This window comes from Dama dama, chromosome 22 (assembly GCF_033118175.1).
Source record: "Dama dama isolate Ldn47 chromosome 22, ASM3311817v1, whole genome shotgun sequence".
In the NCBI taxonomy this organism is placed as follows: Eukaryota; Metazoa; Chordata; class Mammalia; order Artiodactyla; family Cervidae; genus Dama; species Dama dama.
The window spans coordinates 59063920-59091039 of NC_083702.1; the positions used below are offsets into that span (position 1 = coordinate 59063920).

The 27120-nt window shown below is 38.1% G+C and overlaps 2 protein-coding genes across 2 annotated transcripts; one reads left to right on the forward strand and one right to left on the reverse strand.

Moving 5' to 3' along the window:
• The first annotated feature begins 6023 nt into the window (after positions 1–6023).
• Positions 6024–6959, forward strand: LOC133043139 (olfactory receptor 9S13-like). Its single transcript, XM_061123993.1, has one exon. It carries the CDS (start codon positions 6024–6026, stop codon positions 6957–6959), a length of 936 nt encoding a protein of 311 aa, XP_060979976.1.
• Positions 6960–19373: 12414 nt separating this feature from the next.
• Positions 19374–20354, reverse strand: LOC133043140 (olfactory receptor 9K2-like). The gene has a single exon (XM_061123994.1). It carries the CDS (start codon positions 20322–20324, stop codon positions 19374–19376), a length of 951 nt encoding a protein of 316 aa, XP_060979977.1. The 5' UTR covers positions 20325–20354.
• Between the last annotated feature and the right edge of the window lie 6766 nt (positions 20355–27120).

Consider the following 27120-nt stretch of genomic DNA (forward strand, 5'->3'; position numbering starts at 1 on the left):
ATTAACAAATAATATATTTTAATGCAGAAAGAATAAGAATCTCACTGAAGTGTGTACTTATCCTACAAATATAAAGATCACTGAACTTTGAAAAATAATGACTTTAAGATGCTTCCTCATCTACTTGTGAGCAAAGCTACCACATCTAGTAGTGAGCAAAAAACTACGATGAGATGTGCCTTCCATGACAAAATCCAAACTGTAGTGATTCTATGAGCCAACTACTTTATGATAGTGTATAGTAGCAACACATGGCTGCAATGCCCAAGAAAATAGAAACAATTCAAGAAGATTTTAAATATGAATACATAGCAATTGAAACAAATCAAACGTAAGCATAGAGTTATAATAAAAAGGTTAACAGATATTCAGAGATAACTGAGAAAATGTAACTCATATAAGTGAAAAAGGAGAGAAATGGAAAATATTTGAAATTATAATGGGCAAGTCTTCTTTTCAAAGTGGATGACAACTCTGAACACACAAACACAAGAAAATTCATAAAGACCCAAGTGGAAAGAACAGAAATAAAACTGAATGAAGGAATATGAGGATAAAATTTCTGAAAGCAGGTGAAAAATAGAATATTGTCAAAATAGCAGGAAGGAAAATGAAAGATTATACATCATCAAATAAAAGTTAAAGCATAGACATTTTGTCAGAAAAATTCAAAAAAGAAGACAATAGGCTACCATCTTTAAAGAGCCAAAGAAGGAGAGTAGAGATCAAATGAAAACTTTCTATCTAAGAAAATGGGTGTATCTTTCCTTTTCTCCTTTGCTTTTTGTTTCTCTTCTTCTCACAGCTATTTGTAAGGCCTCCTCAGACAGCCATTTTGCTTTTTTGCATTTCTTTTTCTTGGGGATGGTCTTGATCCCTGTCTCCTGTACAATGTCGCGAAACTCCGTCCATAGTTCATCAGGCACTCTGTCTATCAGATCTAGTCCTTTCAATCTATTTCTCATTTCCACTGCATAATCATAAGGGATTTGATCTAGGTCATATCTGAATGGTCTAGTGGTTTTCCCTACTTTCTTCAATTTAAGTCTGAATTTGGCTTAAATAAAGAGTTCATGATCTGAGCCACAGTCAGCTCCTGGTCTTGTTTTTGCTGACTGTATAGAGCTTCTCCATCTTTGGCTGCAAAGAATATAATCAACTTGATTATTTGGTGTTGACCATCTGGTGATGTCCATGTGTGGAGTCTTCTCTTGTGTTGTTGGAAGAGGGTGTTTGCTATGACCAGTGCATTCTCTTGGCAAAACTCTAATAGCCTTTGCCCTGCTTCATTCTGTACTCTAAGGCAAAATTTACCTGTTACTTCAGGTGTTTCTTGACTTCCTACTTTTGCATTCCTGTCCCCTATAATGAAAAGGACATTTTTTTTGGGTGTTAGTTCTAAAAGGTCTTGTTGGTGTTCATAGAACTGTTCAACTTCAGCTTCTTCAGCATTACTGGTTGGGGCATAGACTTGGATTACCATGATACTGAATGGTTTGCGTTGGAAATGAACAGAGGTCATTCTGTTGTTTTTGAGATAGCATCCAAGTACTGTATTTCAGACTCTTCTGTTAGCAAGAATAACAAGGAGAGATAAAAAAGCCTTTCTCAGTGATCAGTGCAAAGAGATAGAGGAAAACAATAGAATGGGAAGAACTAGAGATTTCTTCAAGAAAATTAGAGATACCAAGGGAATATTTCATGCAAAGATGGGTTCAATAAAGGACAGAAATGGTATGGACCTAACATAAGCAGAAGATATTAAGAAGAGATGGCAAGAATACACAGAAAAACTGTACAAAAAAGATCTTCATGACCCAGATAATCATGATGGTGTGATCACTCACCTAGAGCCAGACATCCTGGAATGTGAAGTCAAGTGGGCCTTAGTAAGCTCACTATGAACAAAGCTAATGGAGGTGATGGAATTCCAGTTGAGCTATTTCAAATCCTAAGAGATGATGCTGTGAAAGTGCTGCATTCAGTATATCAGCAAATTTGGAAAACTCAGCAGTGGCCACAGGACTGGAAAAGGTCAGTTTTCACTCCAATCCCAAAGAAAGGCAATGCCAAAGAATGCTGAAACTACCGCACAATTGCACTCATCTCACATGCTAGTAAAGTATTGCTCAAAACTGTCCAAGTCAGGCTTCAGCAATACGTGAACCGTGAAATTCCAGATGCTCCAGCTGGTTTTAGAAAAGGCGGAGGAACAAGAGGTCAAATTGCCAACATCTGCTGGATCATCAAAAAAGCAAGAGAGTTCCAGAAAAACATCTATTTCTGTTTAATTGACTATGCCAAATCCTTTGACTGTGTGGATCACAATAAGCTGTGGAAAATTCTGAAAGAGATAGGAATACCAGGCCATCTGACCTTCCTCTCAGAAACCTGTATGCAGGTCAGGAAGCAACAGTTAGAAGTGGACATGGACCAACAGACTGGTTCCAAATAGGAAAAGGAGTACGTCAAGTTTGTATATTGTCACCTTGCTTATTCAACCTATATGCAGAGTACATCATGAGAAACACCGGGCTGGAGGAAGCACAAGCTGGAATCAAGATTGCAGGGAGAAATATCAGTAACCTCAGATATGCAGATGACACCAACCTTATGGCTCAAAGTGACGAAGAACTAAAGAGTCTCTTGATGAATGTCACTTACAGAAGAAATCAAAAAAATTGTTCCTAATGAACTCTCTTGCTTTTTCGAAATGCACATTTTGAAATGCAGAGAATATAAATGTGGAGTCTTAAAAAATTATGTAAGATTTCTACTTTCCCAAAATATTTGTTGAGAAATCTTTGTATATTCTAGAGTAGTGAGTCCTACAGAGTTCTATAGTCTATGTGTTGAGTCCTCAGACTCATTCAGTTATCTATTTTCCCTGGTTGCTTTCACATTATAAAGGCAGAAGTGAGGATGTGGGCGATGAATGCATTTCTTTCTTTTTCAGTCTGCTTCTTGTATTGTTTCTCGTTTTGGTTCCAGCACCTAGTGCGGAAACCTTGCCATGGTTCTCAGCCATGAAAAGACTTTCAGACTTCTGAGATCTTTTTACACCCCTTTTCTAGTGCCTTGAAATCACAGGTAAAGCTATGACATTCTGATCTTCCTAATACCTATGTAACTTCAAAGTTTCCCCAGGAAAAAACATAATTCAAAAAGACATATCCTCCCCAATGTTCACTATAGCACTATTTACAACAGCCAGGAAGGATAAGAAATCTAAATGTTCATTGAGAGAGGAATGGAGAAGGAAGATGTGGTGTGTATATATGTATATATATATATGTAGATATATATAGTGGAATATTACTCAGCCATAAAAATGAGGAAACAATGTCACTAGCAGTAACATAGATAACTGTCATACTTAGTGCAGTAATTCAGAGAATAGCAAATATATAGTGTCACTTATATACTATATGCAGAATCAAAAAATGGTACAGATGAACTTATTTACAACAGAGATATATAGTCATGGATGTAGAAAACAAACTTATAGTTGTCAAGAGAGGACAGGGGGTAAAGGACAAATTGGGACACCGGGATTGACACATCCTCACTTCTAAATGTCAACTAGATAACTAATAGGATTCTACTGTATAGCACTGGGAACTCTACTCAATACTCTGTAATGCCCTACATGTGAAAGGTATTTAAAGATGAGTGGATATATGTATATGTATATCGATTCACTTTGTTGTAAGCAGAAAGTAACACAAAATTTTACATCAATTATAGTCCAATAATATTTTAAAAATATCACTCCTTCTTTACCAACATTACTCCCATTGACTGATTAGATTTCTCTCTGTTCTAATCTTAATACAAGCATGAAGTTTTCACAGTAAAGAAACGTGTTTTCAAAACTAAAGGTTGTAATACATTCTAATGAAAAATCATGAATGTCCCTGTGTGTTAAATCACGAAAATGAAAAGAGAATCAAGTGTTTCTCATCTACATGTACTTTTTAAAAATTCTGTTCTCTAAGAAGTTTAGATCATACAGCCTCTAGAGAGAGCTTCTAACTTTCTAATGGTCTTGTGAGTTTTCTAATTAATAATTTCTTCTCTCATTTTAATTTTTACCTTGTGATACAAAATATAGTAATGGTGAGAGAGACCTTAGTCCGTGATGAATACTTTGCAGAGAGCGTGTCCACCATTTTTTGGCTTCCCTCCCATTCCAGGTATATTTATTGGTTTAATCAATGAAAACTACAGTAAACAAAACAAAAAAGAGAAAGAAAGATAAGTTATAAATTGTGTTAGCAGTTGTTCACCTTAGCAATTTGAGACATGATCTTAACAGTAAGGAAATGAAATTCACCATGCAGAAAAATTTCCTGTTAAAGGTTTGCTTCTTTTCTTCCTGTTGTTTCTTCATAAATGTATAATACAGAAACTATGGTAGAGGGTTTACTAAGATGAGAAGTGGTACCCATTCTTAAGAATATATTTTATATTTAAGTTGTTTATTCTCAGTTCTCTTCTCTTTTAGATATATTTCTCTACATCATTCTTTTTAATTTTTCTGTTGAAACCAAAAACTTTCTATAAAATATGAATCTTAAGAAAATTATACATTTTGTAGTTGACAACACTGCCAGAATGCATTTTGACCATTGCTCTGTATTCTATTAAAATTTTGTCAGTCAACATTTCTGTTAACCACTATTTTTTTTAAAAGAGTAGATATTGCAACTGCTCCAAATTGATTTTAATATACTTTAATAGTTCCAACTATCTTAAAATTATGTCAGAATTAAAACCGTAGCAATTCCAATTACAAAAATTATAAGAAACATTATGAGACATTTTATGTTTTTAGATCATATATAATTTTATTTATTTACTATAATTATAGATAAAATTATAAATTTCTATTCTCATAAGGTTATAAAAGATATTTCTATAGTATACAAGTTTTAAATTTACTGCTTGCCAGTTTTCTTTTACATTTTATGACTAGTGAATAAAAAAATCGTTATGCCGATAAACCTCATGACTCTAAACCAATTAAATCTGCTTTTGTCCCAATTTCCCCATTTATAAAATTAGAATAAATATTACTTCCATTCCTTACCTCTCACTGCATTTTAATCTGAGGATGTTTTATAGTCATATAGCATAAATCTAAATAATACAAGCTTGTTTAAATACATAGTTTTTCTTTAGAAGCTATTGTTAAATTGTCCTATATGCTTATCACTCATATGCACATATTATTGTATCTCTAACTAAATTTGCCTGTTTCTGAAAAGACAGGAAAATCTCTGTCAAGATCTTAGAATTCTCCACTTGCATTCTAATTTGCAAAATCCAAAGCAAGCAAAAGAGAGAAGAAAAGTAGGAAGGAACAAAAGGAAACACGAAAGTCTGATTTCATTGTGAAATATCAGCAAGAATCATTCTGTTCTTAGAAAACTGTGCCCCTAAAATTGTATGTCACCACAGGGACAAAAAATGAAAGAAACAAGGATATGATATAAATGTGTGAAAGAATCATGCTGTTGTGAGGACCTGGAGTCTTCCTCCTTATGTAAGAAAGACAAATATAATATTTACATATTATTTTTCAATAATAAGATGAGATTATGAATTGAACAGATTTTATTTTAGGTAAAAAAGTGGATTATAATGTCTGTGAGGAATATCATCCATGGAAGCAACTTTCAACAGCAGTAAACTGATAATAAATCCAGGGTGGGGGAAGGCTCTTATTTCCAGATATTTTCTTAGAATCTCCACTTTACCAAAGCATACTTGGACAGCCAATCTGCACTATTTACAAATGAGCGTATATGAAAAAGGCTAATCAGACAGAACTCTTCACTAGTATAACATTTTAAGAAAGGCAATCTCGTTATATTCATTGGTGCTTTGTAAAATATTGGGACAACATAGTATGAAATGAATCTTTTCCATACTGGTTCCTACTTATTTTTACTATAACGTATTCTGATCACTCATTTTGTTTATGTAACCATCTCTTCAGTCCTAGCCATACCTCAGTTATGAAGAGTGAGTGTAATAGGAACCTCTCAGAGGTGACTGAGTTTGTTTTGCTGGGATTTAGAACTCCTCCAAAGCTACAGATCCTCCTGTTTCTAGGATTCCTGCTGGTCTATGTGGTCACTCTGGTGGGAAATATCAGCATGATAGTTGTCATTAAGATGGACTCCAGACTTCAAATGCCTATGTATTTCTCCCTTAGAAACTTGTCCTATTTAGATCTCTGCTACTCCACAGTCATTGCTCCCAAAACTTTAGCCAACGTCTTGTCTAGTGAACAGAAAATTTCTTACAGAGGCTGTGCAGTCCAGTTTTTCTCCTTTGCTCTGTCTGTCACCGCTGAGGGCTTTCTTCTGGCTGTCATGACATGTGGTCAGTTCTCAGCCATTTGCTCCCCACTCCTGTGTCCTGGGCACACATCCCCAAAACTCTGTGTTCAGTTGGTAACCGGCTCTTATACTTGTGGCTGCATCAATGCTGCAGTCCAAACAGGTTTCACCTTCAGTTTGCGTTTCTGTGGGGAAAACAGATTGGATCACTTTTTCTGTGATGTCCCAGCCCTGATCAAGATCTCCTGTGTGGACACCTTTGTGAACGAGGTTGGTCTGTGTATTCTTTCTGCTCTCATCATCATCACCACCACAACTGTCATTCTGGTTTCCTATGCATATATCCTCTCTTCTGTCCTAAAGATCCCTTCAACCCATGGCAGGAGTAGGACGTTCTCCACCTGTGGCTCTCATATAGCAGCGGTGAGCTTATTCTACGGGACTGAGTTCTTCATGAATGCCCAACCTGGAGCCATCTCGTCTCCAGAAGAGAACAAGCTTGTAGCTGTGATCTACACCCTTGTAATCCCAATGTTAAATCCTCTAATATACAGTCTGAGAAACAGGGATGTGAAAGATGCTGTGAAAAGAATATTACACAGTAAATGATTCTCTGCTCATATTTGTAATGTTATTATAATACATAATGGGCAAACCGTGTTTTCTAAATGTCATCGTTATTCTTGTTTTTGCAAAATTACTATGCCAAAGATATTTGCATATATAAAAATAAATATTTTGCTGCTTTATAAAATATTTTTAATAATTTAGGTACATAGATCATTATTTTATTTGATTAGGACATATGAAAACATGTGTGTTCTCAACTTGTGATAATAATATCTGCATTTCAATATTACCTTGATTAGGAAGTAAATATTAAGGGTTGCTTTTACTCATTAAAATAATATTATATCTGAATGAATAATATTGTATCTGTGTGAATAATACTATACCATAGTTCACACATATATTTTGTTGATGTTCAGCTGCTAAGCCATGTCTGACTCTCTGACTCCATGGACTGTAGCACACCATTCTCCTTTGTCCTCCACTATCTCCTGGAGCTTGCTCAAATTTATGTCCATTGAATCGGTGATGCCATCTAACCATCTCATCCTCTGTCGCCCTGTTCTTTTGCCTTCAATCTTTCCGAGCTTCAGCCTCTTTTCCAAACAGTTATCTCTTCGCATCAAGTGGCCAAAGTATTGGAGCTTCAACTTCAGCATCAGTCCTTCCAACAAATATTCAGAGTTTATTTCCTTTAGGATTGACTGGTTCGATCTCCTTGCAGTCCAAGGGACTCTCAAGAGTCTTCTCCAGCACCACAATTTCAAAAGCATCAATTCTTCAGAACTCAGCCTTCTTTATGGTTTAACCCTTGCTGGGGTCCAGCCTTGGCAGGATCCAGGGGATACCCTCAGGATGAACGGGGTCGGCGAGAGAGAGACATGAGACCAGCCTTGATAGGGCCAAGTCTGTGAGGGAGAGAGAGAGAAAGAGAGAGAGAAAGAGAGAGAGAGAGAGTGACCAGACAGTGGGGTGCAGCAGAGTCTGGCAATGCTTTATTTTTTACCATGGCTTTTATACCCTAAATTAGTATATTTCTAAGTGGAAGATAGTTTAACATTACATCAGCTTGTTCTTCACGAAACCAGGGTGTTTTCTGCATACTTCTTTGTTTATGAAGGTCTTGTACATTATCTTCTGGCCTTGGGGCCTATGACCTAGGTGAATGCAAAGCTGTTTTCCGTAATCTATTCTTTAATGAACACAAAGGTCAGTCCTTTTGCAGAAGTTATCAGCTAAATTTATCTAGCTCTGCAGCTCCGGTGAGGCAGCCCCTGTTTAGCATTCCTGGTTAAAATTAACAATTCTAAACTCTTATTCTATAAATCTTTAACTATAACCACGTTTAGAATAATATTTTATGTTCTCTAATAGGGCTTCCTCACCCCCGAAGGGCTCTGTGCCTATTAGGGCCTTTATGTGATCAGGTTCTTTATGCTGTTTATGATTAAGGTGTCGTGAGCAGTCATGTGCGTTAATATGCATTTGCCAAGCAGGCTAGAATGCCAGCAGAGGGGTCTAAATTGAAACACTCCTTTCATCCTGGATAATCTTATAGGATACCACTGTCCGGCGGACATATTAATTAAAGTTCTAAGTTGATTCTGTTTGGAAAGAGATCGAGGAAGGCCTTCTACCTGTGTCACAGAAATTAGGGAGTAGTCTAATACAGCAAGCATCAGAAAGACAGAGATCATCTTTAAGGTGAGCATCAGGGCAGCTTTTCAAAATCCCTGAAGTCCTGATCGGCCTTGCTTGTCAGGTCTCCTCCTCACAACCTTGTCATGGGTGGGATCTCGTGTGCTGGCTCCCCGCAAACCCTCACATTCATACATGATTACTGGAAAACCCATAGCTTTGACTATATGGACCTTTATCAGCAAAGTGATGTCTGTTTTTTAATATCCTGGCTAGGTTTGTCATAGTTTTCCTTCCAAGGAGCAAGTGTATTTTAATTTCAAGGCTGCAGTCACTGTCTGCAAAGATTTTAGACCCCAAGAAAATAAAATCTTTCACTGATTCTACCTTATCCCCTTCTACTTGCCATGAAGTGATGGGACCAGAGGCCATCATCTTAGTTTTCTGAACGTTGAGTTTCAAGACAGCTTTTTTACCTTCATCAAGAGATATAATAATTATTACTTAAATCAGGAAAAAAACTTTAATTCTACAAAGCAATTAAACTGATATTTGTCTGAGCAAGATAACAGCCTCATTGAGTAAGTGGCAAAATGGAATATTAATGTTTGGTTACATAGAACACTTATGATGAAAGGTCTATTCTTTTCCAAGATCCAGGTTTTATTCTGAGGTATATCATCCATAAAGTTATTGTAAAACAGAAGCCCATCATATAGTATTTGAGAAACAGTTATTTATATGGAAAATGTGTCAATAATATTTTACTACTTTTCATTTCCCCATTTTCATCTTAGTATAAAATGTTTATAATAAAGGCTGATACATATTAACAGGTACTATAGGTCATAATCATTTTTAATAATGATTTTCAATTGAGGAAATTGAAACTAGGCAGTTTGCTGTAGCCAACACTCTTCACCAGTATGGCTCCAGGATTTAATTACCCAAATATATCTTCCAAAGCAGGTGGCATAGTTTAAAAATATAGTCTCACAGCCTAGAAACAATCAATTTCTGAATGGAAGTATGGATATGGAGCCAGTCTGGGACCTATAACAAATTTGACCATTCTTCTTTTATTATGTGTATAAATAATATCCTGTATTTCTATTAAACACATTAATCAATTTATTTTTGGTGTAGAGCAGGATATTTTAATAAAGTTTTATTTATGGGTCTTCTCTTTTAAACTATTACATATACTTATGCACTGAAAATCAAATACTTTCTAATGCTAATTTTAATATATTAATTTAAAATATTGGTTATCATAAAATACTTCTTCAATATAAGGTAGACTGAGGTCTTGACCTAATTTTTTTCTATCAACTTGCCAATATTTCTCTTAAAAAAAGGGGAAGTAAAAGTTTTTGCCATAATTTTATTTTGTTTCTTTAAATATATATGTGAATACTAAATAAGAATCTAGGAATCTAATCAAGCTAAATGATAAATGGGAGAGAACCACTTGTTTTATTTAAAATTGTATAGACTTGTTTGTCACTGTTCTGACAATTATCCATGTCAGGTCAGACCAGAAGGTTATTTCTTTCTTTTTCCTTTGTCTCACACATGAAAGTGCAAGTGAAAGTCGCTCAGTAGTGTCTGACTCTTTGTGACCCCATGGACTGTACAGTCCATGGAATTCTCCAGGCCAGAATACGGGAGTGGGTAGCTTTTCCCTTCTCCAGGGGATCTCCCCAACCCAGGGATCAAACCCAGGTCTCCCACATTGCAGGTGGATTCTTTACCAACTGAGCCACAAGGAAGCCCACACATCGTGTTGCACATGGGTTGTACTCAATTCCATAGTGACGAGGTTTTTTCCTCTCTTCCATAAACTAATACTAACAATTGAATTTAGGCAAAAGGGGAATTACTTCAAGAACTCATGGCTTCCCCAAATGCTTTAGTTCAATTTGACACTCAGTTCCAACCAATTAAAATAATGATGCTAATGATAATTTGGTACTGTCACTTTGGGCAAATAAATCAGATAATTTGTGATAGGATGCAAAGTCAGGCAGGATCAAGAAATTACTGGTCTTCTGGTAAAATATTAGTCAATAGGGCCCCAAATTATATCAAAGTTTCTAAGAAATTATCATTTATTTTAGTTTGTGAGATTTTTTATTGTGATCATGTAGTACCTTGTGTGTGTGCTCTGTCATGTCTGACTCTTTGCGACTCCATGGACTGTAACCTGCCAGGCTTCTCTGTCCATGGAGTTTTCCAGGCAAGAATACTGGAGTGGGTTGCCATTTCCTCCTCCAGGGGCATATTCTTGACCCAGGAGTAGAAAGTGTGTCTCTTGCATCTCCTGCATTGGCAGGCAGATTCTTTACTACTGTGCCACCTGGGAAGCCCTTGATCATGTGGTACATTTTATACATATTAGATGCATTTCAAGTTCTTTGTTTTCTTCCATTGATTTGCTTGTCTCTTCATGCTAGTATCACATGCTAATTGCACAATAGGATTTAATACCTAATAGGGATACATCTTTCTCAAAAATTTCTCTGCTAATATTACTCATTATTTCAGTGAACTTCATTCTTTTGCATTAAAAATAATTCTTATTTGCATTTAGTAAATCATTGATTTGTTTACAATCCTCATTTGTAAGAATCAGATAAGAGTATTGCTTCTAGTATCAGATAGCTTAGCTGTAAGGCTACGTACCACTGAGCATAGATTTGAAAACTTTTTGAATGATTTTAAGATTGAATGAACACTATTATTTTCCCTACTTAGATGTTAAGGCTTACATAAAATATTATAAATTAAGCTTTGGGCACAAGAACGTTTTTCAGTTCATACTAGCTTCAACTGTTATTATTATTACTATTATCAGTATCAAAATATCTTTTCCCCTAAAAGTAGTACTTAGTTACTGTAGAGTCAATGGTATCATCCAAGAAAGGATTTTCAGAACTGATCAGTATTCTTGGAGGCGTCTGTCTCCAGAAGCAAACGCTTGACATAGCTGCGGTTTGCTGCCATCTGGTGGTTGTTAATTGTCAACTCCGAGTAAACCTAAGGCACAGATTCTGGGTACTGTGATTCAGTGGAATTTCCAGAATAATGGTTAATAAATCCAAGTATTTCTTAGTTACTTGGCTTCCACCCCCATCATATGGTCCTGAAGAGGGGAGGTTGGCTGAAAATAAATAGCAATGGGCAAAGGCCCCAACACCACCCTGTTTCCTGAGATGAAGTTCATTTTTGGCATTGTCAGTCCTATTTTTCTTGCCCTCCTTGTGTTCTTTCCCTCATCAAAAGTAAGGCCTGTAAGAAATCATTCTCTGTTTCAAAAAAGGGGTGAATATAAATGAAAAATATTAACCAATTATATTATATCTGAATTTGTCTTGAGATATCTTTTTATGCTTTTACTGGATTTAATTTCGAATTGTTGTGAATATATTCATCATCAAGACAAAGCATCATTTGGTTTCTTCATACTAATCATGGCACAGTATAGACTCAAGCTGTCTTAATAACATTGAAAGATGGAGAATTTTTCCTCCTTTTTGTTCTGAAGAGGAGATATTAAAACACTGAAATAGTTCCTACTTTCAAGATTTGCAAGAACTGATAGGAGTTGCCATCTGACAAAAAGTTTTTATTATGAAAAAAATTTTGACTTATGATTTAGTCATTTTCAGTTCAGTTCAGTTCAGTCACTCAGTCATGTCTGACTTTTTGCAACCCCATGAACTGCAGCACGCCAGGCCTCCCTGTCCATCACCAACTCCTAGAGTTTACTCAAACTCATGTCCATTGAGTTGGTGATGCCATCCAACCATCTCATCTTCTGTCGTCCCCCTCTCCTCCTGCCTTCAATCTTTCCCAGCATCAGAGTCTTTTCAAATGAGTCAACTTCGCATGAGGTGGCCAATGTATTGGAGTTTCAGCTTCAGCATCAGTTCTTCCAATGGATATTCAGGACTGGTCTCCTTTAGGATGGACTGGTTGGATCGCTTTGCAGTCCTAGGGATTCTCAAGAGTCTTCTCCAACACCACGGTTCAAAAGCATCAATTCTTTGGTGCTCAGCTTTTCTTTATAGTCCAATCCATAAACGACTACTGGAAAAATCATAACCTCGACTAGACAGACCTTTGTTGGCAAAGTAATGTCTCTGCTTTTTAATGTGCAGTCTAGGGTTGGTCATTACTTTTCTTCTAATGAGCAAGTGTCTTTTAATTTCATGGCTTCAGTCACCATCTGCAGTGATTTAGTTACCAAAAGGGGTGATGATCAAAATATCTCAGCTTGTTCTGTGATTATTATATAAATTATGTATATACATATAAAGCAACTTAAAAGTTGCTGTTTTACATTGCTGGCATTCTAAATAAATTTTTACTCACCCCATGTGTTATATATTTGATATATATTTTATATGCCTCAACTAATTATTGCAGTAATTGTTCATTTTACTAATTTTGTCTTTTAATCTTCATAGTAGCTTTCAAGTGGTTTAACCATTACTTTTACTATATATTTGCTTTTACCAGTGAGATTTTTACTTTCAAACATCTCCTTTACAACACAGCAGCTTTTCTTTTTAACTTAAAAGTTTCCCTTTTTTATTCTTTTTCATATCTTTTTCCATTATGGTTTTACAGGATATTGAATATAGATCTGTGTGCTCTAAAGCAAGACCTTGTTGGTTATCTGTTCTATACATAATAGTTTCCATCTGCTAATCCCAAACTCCCCATCTATGCCTCCTTTCCCCTCCCTCCACTATGGCAACCTACAAGTCTGTTCTTTTATGTCTGTGATTCTATTTCTGTTACATAGATAAGTACATTTGTGTCATATTTTAGATTCCACACATAGGTGATATCACATGGCATTTGTCTTTCTCTTTCTGAAACTTACTTTATTTAGTACGATAATCTCTAGGTCCAATGCCATGTTGCTGCAAATGGCATTATTTCAATTTTTATGCTCCATAATATTCCATTGTATATATCTTTATCCATTCATCTGTTGATGTTCATTTAGGTTGTTTCCATGTCTTGCTATTGTAAATAGTGCTGCTATGACATAGGGGTGCATGTATCTTTTTGAATAAGAGATTTATGTGTCTATTATGCTCAGGAGTGGAATTGCTGGATTATATGGTTGCTCTGGTTTTAGTTTTTTGAGTAATCTCCATACTGTTTTCCACAGAGATGTACAAATTTATATTTCCAACAAAAGTGTAGGATGGTTCTCTTTTCTCTACACCTTTTCCAGCATTTATCTGTAGACTTCTTAATGATGGTCATTCTGACTGCTGTGAAGTGGCCCCTCATTGCAGTTTTGATTTGCATTTCTCTAACAATCAGCAGTGATGAACATCTTTTCATGTGCCTATTGGCCATATGTGTCTTCTTTGGAGAAATTTCTGTTTAAGCCTTCAGCACATTCTTTTGAGTTGTTTTTGTTGTTATTGTTTCTAAGTTGTATGAGCTGTTTGTATATTTTAGAAATTAAGCTCAAAGAGTCACTTTAACACTTCTTATAGGTCCAGTTTAGTGGTGATGAATCCCTTTAACTTCTGCTGGTCTGGAAAACTCTTAATTTCTCCAATTCTGAAGGATAATCTTTCCAGGTTAGAATATTATTGTTTGTATTTTTTTTTTTTCTTTTAGCACTATGAATGTATCATGCCACTCCCCTCTGTTCTGCAAAGTTTCTGCTGAAAAAAGTCAATTGATAATCTCATGGGTACCCCTGTATGTATAAAGTTGCTTTTTCTTGCTCCTTTTAAGCTTCTCTCTTTGTGGACTTCCCTGGTGGTCCAGCAGTCGAGAATCTGCCTTGCAGTGCAGGGGATGTGGGCTCAACATCTGGTCCGGGAACTAAGCTCCCAAGTGCCACAGGCCAACTAAGCCCGGATGCTGCAACTAGTGAGTCTGCTCTCTCTGAAGACTGCGCCCCAGAACTAGAGAGCCCCTGCACCATGCAAGGAAGATCCTACACCACAGCAAATGAATAAACTTTTTTTTAAAAATGAAGATTCTTTATCTTTAGTTTTTGACATTTAAACTATAATGTGTTTGGCGTGGTTCTCTTTTCATTTAACTAACTTGCAACTCTGTGCTTCCTGCACCTGGATGTGTGTTTCCTTCTTCAGATTATGCACATTTCCAGCCATTACTTCTTCATATAGTTGTATTCCTCTTTCTCTCATTCTTTTCCTTCTGGAAACATGTGTTTTACTCTGCTTGATGTTCTTACATGTTCTTCACTTTTTGATATACGCTTTTTATGAATTTTGTTTGTTTTTTGCTGCTCCTTTGGATGATATTTTTCTGCCCTTGCATTTCAGGTGATGAGATAAAATTTATATTTGGAGGCAGGACAAGAAAAAATAGACACAAAATTCTCCCTGTGTGTCTATTTGGCCTCCTCCCTCCCTCACTAATATGCAGTGTGCTTCTGTAATACACATTAACCTCTAGACTGTAGCCCACCAGGCTCCTCTGTCCATTGGATTCTCCAGGCAAGAATACTAGAGAGGCTTGCCATGCTCTCCTCCAGGAAATCTTCCTGACCCAAGGATTGAACCCATGTCTCTTATGTCTCTTGCACTGGCAGGCAGGTTCTTTACCACTAGTTCCACATGGGAAGCCCCTACACATTAACCAGAGGCCCTCAAAGATGGGAATGCCTGCTTGTCCAGAGAGATCATCTTCCTTTCTTCTGATGCTAGCATTGTAACTGTCTCTCAGATTATAAACCTCAAATAAAATTCTCTTTTTTCTTCTAATTTGATTATTAATTGAAGTTTCATCCACAGGTCACTGATCCAATCTTCTGCACTTCTAGTGTGCCGCTGAATCCCTCCAGTGTGTTTTTCAGCTAAGGTATAGTAAGTTGCCTACATACTAATGAAACTCTGTTCCTAGAGTGCATTAGTAAGTTCAGTTTGTTTGTAAGTCCAACCAAGTTAGCCTAGGTACTCAACTATCACAGTCAGTTACATAGTACTGTACTCTAATAGGTTTATGATACTTTTCAATAAATAACATATTAAAAAATACATAAAAAATGAAGAAAACATTTAAAATCTTATAGGACAGTATCTTAAAAGTATGAAAAGCACAGTAGTATAGAGCAACAGCTGGCCTACAGGGGCTGGGACTGATTGAACAGGCAAGAAGATGCTGCTTGAGGAGCAGGTTTCTGGGTAAGGTCAGTAGCCTGTGGTCTTCTGAGTATTGCACGTCTGTCTTTGGGGAGACTGGAGCAGCAGTAATACTCCTGGCCTGGCGTGCTACGGGTAGAGTGTTCACCCTATGAATGAGAGCTGGGTAGAGCTCATCAGATGTATCAGCAACTCTAGCCTTGAATAGAGCTTCTTCAGCATGGAGCTGGAGGGGATAAGTAATGTTTGCAGCAACTACAATCAAGGGGACACGGTAACCTTTGACTGGGATCCAGGGGCAGAGGGATCTCTGTGTTCCTGCCTGCACTTGCCCGACTGCACTTTCACCTCTGTTGGGATGAGAGAGGGCAGGGAGGGAGTGGGTCCTGGCTCAAATGTCATAGATTTTCTCTTCCTGAGACTTAGTAGATTTTGTTGGGTAATATTTTTTTGTTTCTTCTTTCTTCATTTCCAGATGTTTCCTTGGTTGTCTTTTCAAAAGTCAAACATGTATTTATTATAAGATCTAAGCATCTCAATCCTCAACATTTACCAAAGATTAAGGAAAACAATCTAGGCAAACACATATGAACACATACCAGCTTTATTCACAGTATCTAAAAACTGCACACATATCAACTGCTCATTTAAGAGTTCATAAACAAAATTTGCACATTGGAAAATGGAATACTACTAAGCAATAAAAAGAATGAATTACTTATATATGACAAAATGAACACATCTCAAAATAATTTTACTCAGTGAAAGAAGCCTGAGAGAAAAGGCCCATACTGTATGATTCCATTCTACATCGTTCAGATCACTGGTTATCTGCAGATGGGTTTAGAGGGAAGCATGGACTGCAAGGAGGCATAATCAAACTTTTGGAAATGAAGGTAGTGTTCAGTATCTTAATGTGGTGGTGTTTTTATTGATGCCAAAACTCACAGAATGGTGCACTTTGAATGTTTATTTCACACCAATTATTCCTTAATAAAGCGTTTGGAACAAAAAATGAGTAGATCTTTTTTAGATTCAAAGATTTCCATTTTAGAACAAAGACTCAGAAATATTTTTTTTTCTGAATGAAGGTTTCATTTTCACCTGAAAAATAGAAAGCACAGGAAATGTAAAATTTACTCTTTACTTATTTATAATATGATATGCATTTATTATTTGAATAATAAATAACACTTATTATTAACTGGTTTATTTAGATATTTCTTATATAAAATCTGAATATTACAAGTAGGGTAAAACTTTTAAACATAATTATTTTTAGTGTAGTAGCATCTGGTGAGGATTCAATACCATGAACACTATCATTTAAATAAAGAAAATCTTACTAGTTGTGACACTATAATCAGCTATAATTATAAATGTAATATCAAAAGATGAGTAAAGATGTTTTAGAAGAGTATACTCTTTAAGAAGTTACTTAAGCATATTTTACTGAAGTACAGACTCTTTGGGCATAAAGTACAGAATCTTTCATGCAACACTGAGTCCTAAATGGAACAAGCCTTCAATGAAAGAGGCTCCTAATTCTTTTTAATTCCAGCTCACCTAAATCCCAGGCACAGGGTCTTTGCCCAATAGACAAAGGTCCGTCTAGTCAAGGCTTTGGTTTTTCCAGTAGTCATGTATGGATGTGAGAGTTGGACTATAAAGAAAGCTGAGTGCCGAGGAATTGATACTTTTGAACTGTGGGGTTGGAGAAGACTCTTGAGAGTCTGTTGGACTGCAAGGAGATCAGTCCATCCTAAAGGAAATCAGTCCTGGGTGTTCACTGGAAGAACTGATGCTGAAGCTGAAACTCCAATACTTTGGCCATCTCATGCGAAGAGTTGACTCACTGGAAAAGACCCTGATGCTGGGAGGGATTGGGGGCAGGAGGAGAAGGGGATGACAGAGGATGAGATGGCTGGATGGCATCACCAACTTGATGGACATGCGTTTGAGTAAACTCCAGGAGTTAGTGATGGACAGGGAGGCCTGGTGTGCCGTGATTCATGGGGTTGCAGAGTCAGACATGACTGAGTGACTGAACTGACCTGAATCTTTTATTAAACTGAGAAACAAGGGTTACTGCAAAGTCAATACAGTTGAATATGGAGCACATAGGTAAGACCAGGATTTGAATGCTCAGTCTGACCTGATTTTATTTTCTTAATGATTAACAATATTACCCCTATTTCCTCTTCCTATTATGAGGTAGCATTTCCCCAATGAAAGATGCTCAAACATTAGAAGTCACTATTCACTTCTACCCAGTTCTCATTTTACCAACCATCAATTAATATTCAGCTCAGTTCTTCATGGCCTTAAAGATATTCCCCCTCTTCACTGTCTCCTAGAAGACTGCCATGGTTCTGGCCACCAAAACCTCTTTCTTGGACAATCACACACTTTCATTGATTATCTTCTTCTATGCATATTTGTAGAAGTTACCAGTGTGACTTTTTATAAAATGCCAGTTTGAAAATGATATACCCTTTTAAAAATATCCCCAGTGCTTCCCCGCTCCCTATAGAATAAAGGTCAACTTCTTTGTTTTATGTGTGCACAATTTCCATGCACTTCCTTTTAAGTCTTACCTCTCACTCCCTTTCTTGCACATTAACAACCAGGTGTCAAACTTTAGGGAGCTTAATATAGTTATTTAATTTCCTTTGCACAAAATCTTCTGTGCTTCATCGTGCTCACATCCGCTTATGTTTCAACATGTACTTTTGAAGTGTTCCCTGGTTATTTAGGTCACTCATCTATGAAAGCTGCTCTCCTTTGATATTTTCTGCATATTCCTTTATTCACTGGGTTGACCATATGACATGCCAGCTCTCTATTCAGCTATTTCCCCCTCAGTTTGTGAGCTCGAGTACAGAAATTATTTACACCTAAGAATTTTTTAGGGCAAACAGTACATCAAAATTCAGTAAATGTTAATTTGATGAATGAATAGTAAGGTATATCTAACAAAATATAAATTATTTTTATTCCTGCTTATTTTTATTACAGTGTTCTTTTGAAAAGGGAGAATATTCAAAAGTAATTTATCAGTCTAGCAGACCTTCAGATGAGGGGGAGAAATAATAATGATTCGAGTCAGAGAAACCATGAAATAAACGTGTCACTCACATAGCCTCTGAACAATTAAGTTACATACAAGTCTCCCGTCAGACTCTGTGCACTTCAGAGCATCTGATTCTCTCACTAAACATTCATGAAGATTTCTCCAGTAAATCTCATATTTTCTTCTCTCTTGCTTATTACATCAGATCAATCTTATTACATCAGATTACCTCTATCAGTTGCATACATATCCAAATAACACATGTTACTGACTCAAGATTAACAATACATGTAAAAGAAGCAATCTCAGAGAGACAAGCAAATTTGGAATATATTTTCCCTAAAATAAAATTACATGGTAATAATTATTTTTACCCCAAATTAAGATGAAGTACAGAGGAAGTCTTTTCATTCACTCCAAAATCAACAGCCAGAGAAAATATATTCCAAATATATTCTTTGGTTTTAAGTACATGGTATTCAAATAAACTAACTCTCTAAGAGTAAATATTTCTAAGATCAATGGGTGCATTTTTTGAGTTAGTGCTTCCCCAAGATGTTATAAAGCCTACGTCTCCCAGGTATACTACTGTTAAACAGAAATAAATAAAAATATATTTTCCCTCAGGATCCTCCTCAGAGCGTCTTTGACATCTTTGTTTCTCAGACAGTAAATCAGAGGATTCAACATGGGGGTGAGTAGGGTGTAACACAAGGAGGCCACTTTACTGAGCTCAGGAAATCTGTCAGGAGTGAGGTACATAAAAGAGCCAGCACCATAGAGTACACTCACGACTCCCAGGTGGGAGCTGCAAGTGGAGAAGGCTTTCTGACGTCCCTCGGTGGAGGGTATCCTTAGAACTGTGGACACAATGTACAAATAAGAAACAATAATAACTATGATGGTGGGCAAGATAATGATGCCAGATAAACAGAAAGAAACCAGTTTATGGATGAAGATGTCAGAGCAAGACAGTCTTTGAAGTGGACGGTCATCACAGTAAAAGTGGTCAATGGCCCGAGAAGCACAAAAGGATAAAGTAAATGTCATGCTGGTCTCAATAACTGAGCTGATACAGCCACAAAAATAGGAACCAGCCACCAACTGAACACAGAGACGTGTTGACATCTGGACAGTGTAGAGGAGAGGATTGCAGATGGCAGTGAAGCGGTCATATGCCATGGCTGCCAGGAGAAATCCCTCAGTCACAATGAAGAGGGCAAAGAGAAAGAGCTGGGCCACACAGCCTGCATAGGAGATGGACTTGCTCTCAGACCAGAAGTTGATCATAGCCTTGGGTGCAATGACAGAAGAATAGAAGAGATCGACGAAGGACAGGTTGCCTAGGAAGAAATACATTGGTGTGTTCAGCCGAGGATCAGTCATAATAATGACCATCATGCCAATATTTCCTAGGAGGATCATGGCATAGACAAGCAAAAATATCAGGAAGAGGAGAATGTGGAGCTCTGGGAGGACCCTGAAGCCTACAAGAATGAAGTCAGTCATTTCTGAGTGGTTGGTTGTTCCCATGTGACCCATGGCAGAAACCTGCTGAGAGGCACAAGGCAAAATAAATGAAACTGTGGCTTTGATTCTAGTGCTATCAATACTGTCTTAAATGTAGATATATATGATTAACAACTTAATGAGATATTGCATACAAAACAATCTTATTGTCAAGAAGATGCAAGATTAGGGATTAGATGTCATTAGACTTCTGAAACTGTTAGTCTATTAAGCAGTAAAGGAAGTCCTTTGGTTATTTTGTTTAAATCATATTTTTTCAGGGAAGTAAATAAGAAAGTAGCATATTTTCCTGTGTAATTTTACTCACATTCTGAGTTTTTATTTTTAATATGTTTATAGTTAAAATTTATGCTTATCTAAAATAGGAGTATTACACAGCAATCTAAATTAGGAATATTATACATTATCTAAAACAGGATTGGCACATATAATATCAATGATAGTGTTTGTAGCCATTATGATAGTGCAATCCTTGTTTTAATCACAATACAATGGTAATAACAGTGATGAATATATTGAAAATATTTTAACCTTATTACATCTCAATTTATTTATTTCTGCTATAACTGTATCCATCTTTGAAAACATAATAGAAATAGATAGGTTATTGATATGTTAAATTAACAGCAAAAATTGCTAAGACTAGATATAACAAAATTCTCTAAAGCTATTCCAAATACATGTTCATTTCCTCAGATCAAAGCCATTCCCCCAAATACATGCATTTATATTCCTCATTATAATATTTCATTTCTATAATAGTCAATTTTTAAAATGTCATAATCAATTAGGCCTCTTTTTGAAGCAGAGAGAGAGAAACTTATGAACATTCCAGTCCTTACAGTGCAATGAACGCCTTTCTACCTAGCCTTTCTACCAAGGCTGCATCAATTCAAGGGATCTCACTCTTTAGTCAGGGGAAGTAAACCTAAGGAAAAACACATAGGGAGTTCCTCTCCTTAATTCTAGTATGCTCTGTACCTCCTACAATAAGAATAATGGGGTACACTTGCATATTTAAGCAACCCTGTGTCATCCAGAGTTCATGATCGTGAGCTGGAGTATCAACGATGGTGTTTATGATGCACTTAGTTATTTTTAAGCCTGTGAAACCTTCTTCAGGATATTTCAGCCTTGAGGTTTTGCTCATCCCCTGTGATGGATTCCACTGGGAGAGGAGTAATAGCAAAGTCAATTATGGAGACGTAAGTGCAGGCTCCAGGGCTGTCTTCTGAGAACATCGACAAAGAAAAACTTTCTGGTCATTGTCACAGCGGCCAAGTCAATAGGCAGAAGGAAACAGATTGAAAAGTCTGTACTCTATGAAAAACGTTTTAGATAAATAAATATTTAATATTATGTAATAAATTACATGAGCTATGATTGTAAAAGGCAAAAATTCACTCCAAATTTTGGTCTTCCTATATTCTCTGATGTAGATATACTTCATGGTACACAAATTCCATCTGAATCACAAATAAGGCTTTGCTAATTTTATGATTTTGTATATTTAAATACTAATTAGTTAAAAATATCATGGAATAAATGATCGTATTCAATAAAATTATTTTTAAAATCTCTAGTAAAAACATTTATAAGAGATCAGGGCTAATATTTAAAAATTCCTTAATAGCTACTCTGTGACTGAAAGACTATATTAAAACCAGAGACATTATATTCTATTTAACAAGCCTAATACAAGGATGCCATTTTTCCTAAATATTTCCATAAGTTATTGCAATCTCTTTTTAGGACATAATTGATTTTTAATGTTGTGCTAGTTTCTGCTATAAAAAAAGTGAATCAACTATATGTCCCCTCCCTCTTGTATCATTAAGAGTTTGGTCAGTATAGAAAAAGAAAGAAGTTCAGGAATTTTAAACAGGAAAATGTTAATAATTAAGGTGAACGAGGCCTATGAAATTTGGAAAGGCAGAATGAACTTCTAGCTGAAACTCTTGCAATGACTCTTAGAAAAACATAGAATTAATTCACAAAGTGAGGCTACCATTGTAGGTATGGTTTAAGAACAATATTGTTGACTGTGATCCAAGGATCATATACACAGCAGCGAAAATATGTCAGTACTTTCTTATCCATCAAAATAGATTCCCTAGGAAGTTAGAGGTTCAACAAGGCTTCAGAGAAAAGCCTTCATGTTTCCACAACTTCCTAACCAGTAGAAAAAGTCAAAATGAATGGAACATTGATCCAAAACACACTATGTCTTCCCAAATCCCAAGTCTGTATGGGTCTATTACAATAGGTTGTAAAGTTCTGTGTCAAGAACCTTAGTAGCAGGAGACATTTTAACTTTTTAACATCTCCAACTAGAAAGAACTTGGAGAGGAGCTTTGGGATCTAATCCATAAAGTATAACAAAATTCACTATACTTTTTCTCATTTCCTAAACTTCCCACAATACCATTAGGAATAACAACATGTTACTGTTTATAAATATCTAAGAAAAACTTACTGGAAATAACAATAAATGGGATGAATTCTCAATAAATTCAAAGACTGAAATCATTCAGTGTATGTTCTTTGATCCTGGTCAACTTAATATAGAAATGAATAACAAATAGACAAATAGAAAGTGTGGATGTTAGAAATAAACACTGCCTAAAAGACCATGGGTAAAAAAATCAAACTATCTTTTTATCTAGTTTGAACTAAGTTGTAATAAATTATGATATACCTAAATTTCTGGGGTGCAGAAAAAGAAGTATTATACTTAGTGGGATATATAAAACCCAGAAGTAACTACTATAAATGAGTAAGAAAGGAACATAAATGTATTATCCACCTTAATTATGTGAAGGAGAAAAGAGTCGGTGCAAAAAAAGTACAATAAAATAAAACAACGTAAATAATAAAGGCCAAAATTAGTTAAATAGAAATATATACTATAGGATATTTACAAGGCTTAACACTGAGTTTTTGAAGGATTAGTAAGATACATAAAACCCTAGCCAGCTTAACAAATACAGCAACACTGAATCACAAGCGTCAGGAATGAAAAGGAGAGAGCACTACAAATCCTTCTAATACTAAAATGGACATAGCAAATACTATTTTTTAACATCAGAAATGATAATTTTTAAAATAAAAGTATTTTGAATATAACAAAGTGGTATATATGAATTTTAACATATCTACTAATCTGCAGATATAAACTACTGTATATAAAATAAATAAACAACAGGGTCCTATTGTAACACACAGGGAATCATATTCAATCTGGGGGAGTGGAAGGGGAGTAATTGTTGAAGATACTTTTGTTTGAAAATCAGTTCAAAGTGATGCACTTGACTTTCTGGTGTTTGGGGTTTGCCTGCCCCTGTCTGCTCCCTGGACTAGAGCGAAGAGCATCCAAGTCCAGACTAGTCAGCCCAACCCAGATATCTGTCAAATGAAACAGCCAGGGGAAAGGCCCATTTGCAGCCAGGCCCAGTCCCTGTGAGGGACTGCCTGGAATACCGAGGGGCCACCTGCCACGATAGCCACTTAGGGTCTTTAAGGCACCTCAAGGAAGGACTACAGGGTCATTATTCCCTATCCCAGGGGCAGGTGCAGCCAGACACTGGCTTGCTTGGAAAATGAAGCAAGCTGTCTGTCTAAACAGCAAACCAAGTTTCAAAGAGAACAGTGATGTCCATTTGGCAAACCCCCATGGGTCCCTATCTTTTTTCCTGAGGAGCCTGGTAAGGACTATGAATGACTAAGATACTGACAACTGTTGAGGCTGACTGTGTACAGATCCTGACCTCCCCTGATCCTGTGGGGATAAAGGGGACACTGTAGATGTTGCCCTACTTTACAGAAGAAGAACAGAGAGAGGCTTAGGAAAGTGAAGTAAGTTGCCCAAGAGGAGAGGAAGAGTGGAAATCTGAACACAAGACAGCCTGACCTTTCTGGGTAGTGCAATTATCAATCATCTGCTCAGTGGTCACAGATAAGGAAGTGACACTTTCAGGGTGGGAGAAGGGCAAACCTGGGTCAGGAATCAAGAATGGGGAGTCACCTAGTGTCTGCTGATTAATATTATTGGCCAAAAGGACAACAAGTCAGAAAAGGAAACCCATCCATAGCCTGAGCAGTAGAGAATCCCTGGGAGACCCAGCCAGGCAGTTGGAACTAAGACATTTCAATCTCAATTTTTTCTCCCAGGAGATGCTCAGAACCTCTCTGAGCCTCCAGATGTTTGGCTGTAAAATGGAAATACTACTGCTTTCCAGAGCTTTTGTGAGGATGAGCTAACAGCAAGCACATATGGCACAAGCCTGGTATTTGACTCCACCTTTGCCAGCACCCAGATTGAGGCTTGTGAGCTTTCTCACCTCCAGCTTGCTTTCCACTCACCTTAAAACTACAAGTCCAAGTACAGAAAAGTGGTCCCTAAAAGGAGGGCCCTTCCTTGTTTTCAGGCCTCCTACTCGCAGTCATTGGGAGAACGTCTCAAGGCCAGACAGAACTTTCAGACAGAACTCAACAGCAGCAATCCCACCTGTAGCTGAAACTTGTGATCATCGTGCTGACTCTATTTCGTCTCAACCCAAAGCTCTGCCACCACGACATCTGTGGCAGTCCTGCTGAGTGTGCATGGGACTTGGATACTGCAGGAAACCCAAAAGCTCCATTCTACTCATTGTCCAGTGAGGTGGGAAACCTTAGGTGAAGCCCAGTCCTCAATTCCTACACCATGCACTGCGACAGCAAAACCCTGGGCCAGACAGGGTCTGCGTCTCCTTGTCCAAAACATGACAGAACTTCTCTGCAAATATGCTCTCATGCTCCAGCACTTCACTGACCTGCAGAGAATCACGTCCTAAATCACCGGTCACCTGTCAATGCAGCTAAAAGCCAGAAACATTTCGTTTTCCAGCCACAGGACTGCAGTGATCCCCGGTATCATACTGTGCTTGGGGAAACTGAGGCCCAGGAATCTGACCCTCCCAAGGACCCCCAACCAGTGAGTTCACTGAAGCTGGGACTGGGACTTCTCACTCCTAGACTGCCCAGCCCTGATGCATCAAAAAACTTCACTTTGAGCAACTCCCTCTGGCCTGAAGGAGCCAGCAGTGGGATGAAGGGTGTACACAGAGTTATAAAGAGAAACCCAAATTGTAGCCTTAGATTGCTAATCAGTAATAAAATATCCCTCTAACCCTAGTCCTTCTGTGTGAACTGACAGACTGAGAAGGTAAAGCAAAAACTGTGCTGGGCTAGCACCCGACCTTCTCGGGGCTAGTACCCCGGTCCGCTACACAAGGCACCTGCAGAGACCACTTGGCCATCCAACCTGAGAGAGAGGGTCCAGTTCCCATCCCATCACTCGGGGGAACAACAGTCATTGAAGGCCTAGATACATTTTCTCTGAACTAGGAAAGGCTTCAAACAGAACCAGAAAGGGTTGTTTAATCTCTGCTGCTGCTGCTAAATCGCGTCAGTCATGTCCGACTCTGTGCGACCCTATAGATGGCAGCCCACCAGGCTCCCCCGTCCCTGGGATTCTCCAGGCAAGAACACTGGAGTGGGTTGCCATTTCCTTCCCCAATGCAAGAAAGTGAAAAGTGAAAGTGAAGTCACTCAGCCGTGTCCGACTCTTCACCACCCCATGGACCACAGCCTACCAGGCTCCTCCATCCATGGGATTTTCCAGGCGAGAGTACTGGAGTGGGTAGCCATTGCCTTCTCCGGTTTAATCTCTACCTTCAGGCAAATAGCTGAGGCAGCAGTAACTGCCACCAGGAGGAGGAGCTAAGCCCCCAAAACTATGGAAGGACAGGGAAGCAGGAGAGGGGCGAGGTGGCCAGGAGGAGCACTGACCCAGAGGGCTGGGGAATGGGGCCCCTCTGATCTGCCCAACAGTCACTGGGGGGATGGGAGAAGGCCCAGCTTTCCTGAGGCTTAGAAGTCCTCCCACCCCCACCTTGGCAGCCGGCAGCCATGGGGCTTCTGGCAAAGTGAAAGTGTTAGTCACTCACTTTCCAGTGTGCAAGTCTGTGCGACCCCATGGATTGTAGCCCACCAGGCTCCTCTGTCCATGGGATTCTCCAGGCAAGAATACTGGAGTGGGTTGCCATTTCCTCCTCCAAGGTATCTTCCTGACCCAGGGATCGAACCCAGGTCTCTTGCATTGCACATAGATCTTTACCTTCTGAGCCATGTGACCAACAGTCTACAAATCCTTTCAGACACTTTTATCCACCTTAAATCCAGGTGTAGGAATCATCGTCTCCATTCTACAGATAAGGAAACTCAGGCACGCGGAGACCAAAAGCCAGAACCCATTCCAAGCACATATTCCTCTGCCAAGTCTTAGAGCCTCGGTTGAGAAAGGTCCCTGGACCCTGAGAAGGGCAGGACTAAAGGCCGACCAGGAAGGCTCTTGGCCCTGGTCCTCTGGCCCAGCTTCTTGGGCCCCTTCCAGGCAGGCAGGCAGCACCGAGAAGCCCGGGTGGGATTCATACACAAATGGACGCTGCTCAGGTTTGGGGCAGCAGGTCGCAACAAATAAGACAGGAAATTCCACATTTGCGCAAATGGAATAGCCTTGCATTTTTTCCCCCCATGAAAATCTGCCGGCTACCAGACAAGGGTTTCCAGGCTGGGATGTGGCGCCTCCAGCCAGCCCTAGAGTTCCAGCCTCTCCTACTCACCTACCGGGTCCACTGCGAATTCCACGCCTCCATCACTTAGCCAGAAAATCACCACTCAAAGCCCCAGTTCGGATGGACTTGGGATCTTCCCGTCCGGAGCCGGAGGAGGGGTCTGGAGTGGGGGCCACCCGTGGACCCGCGCTGCC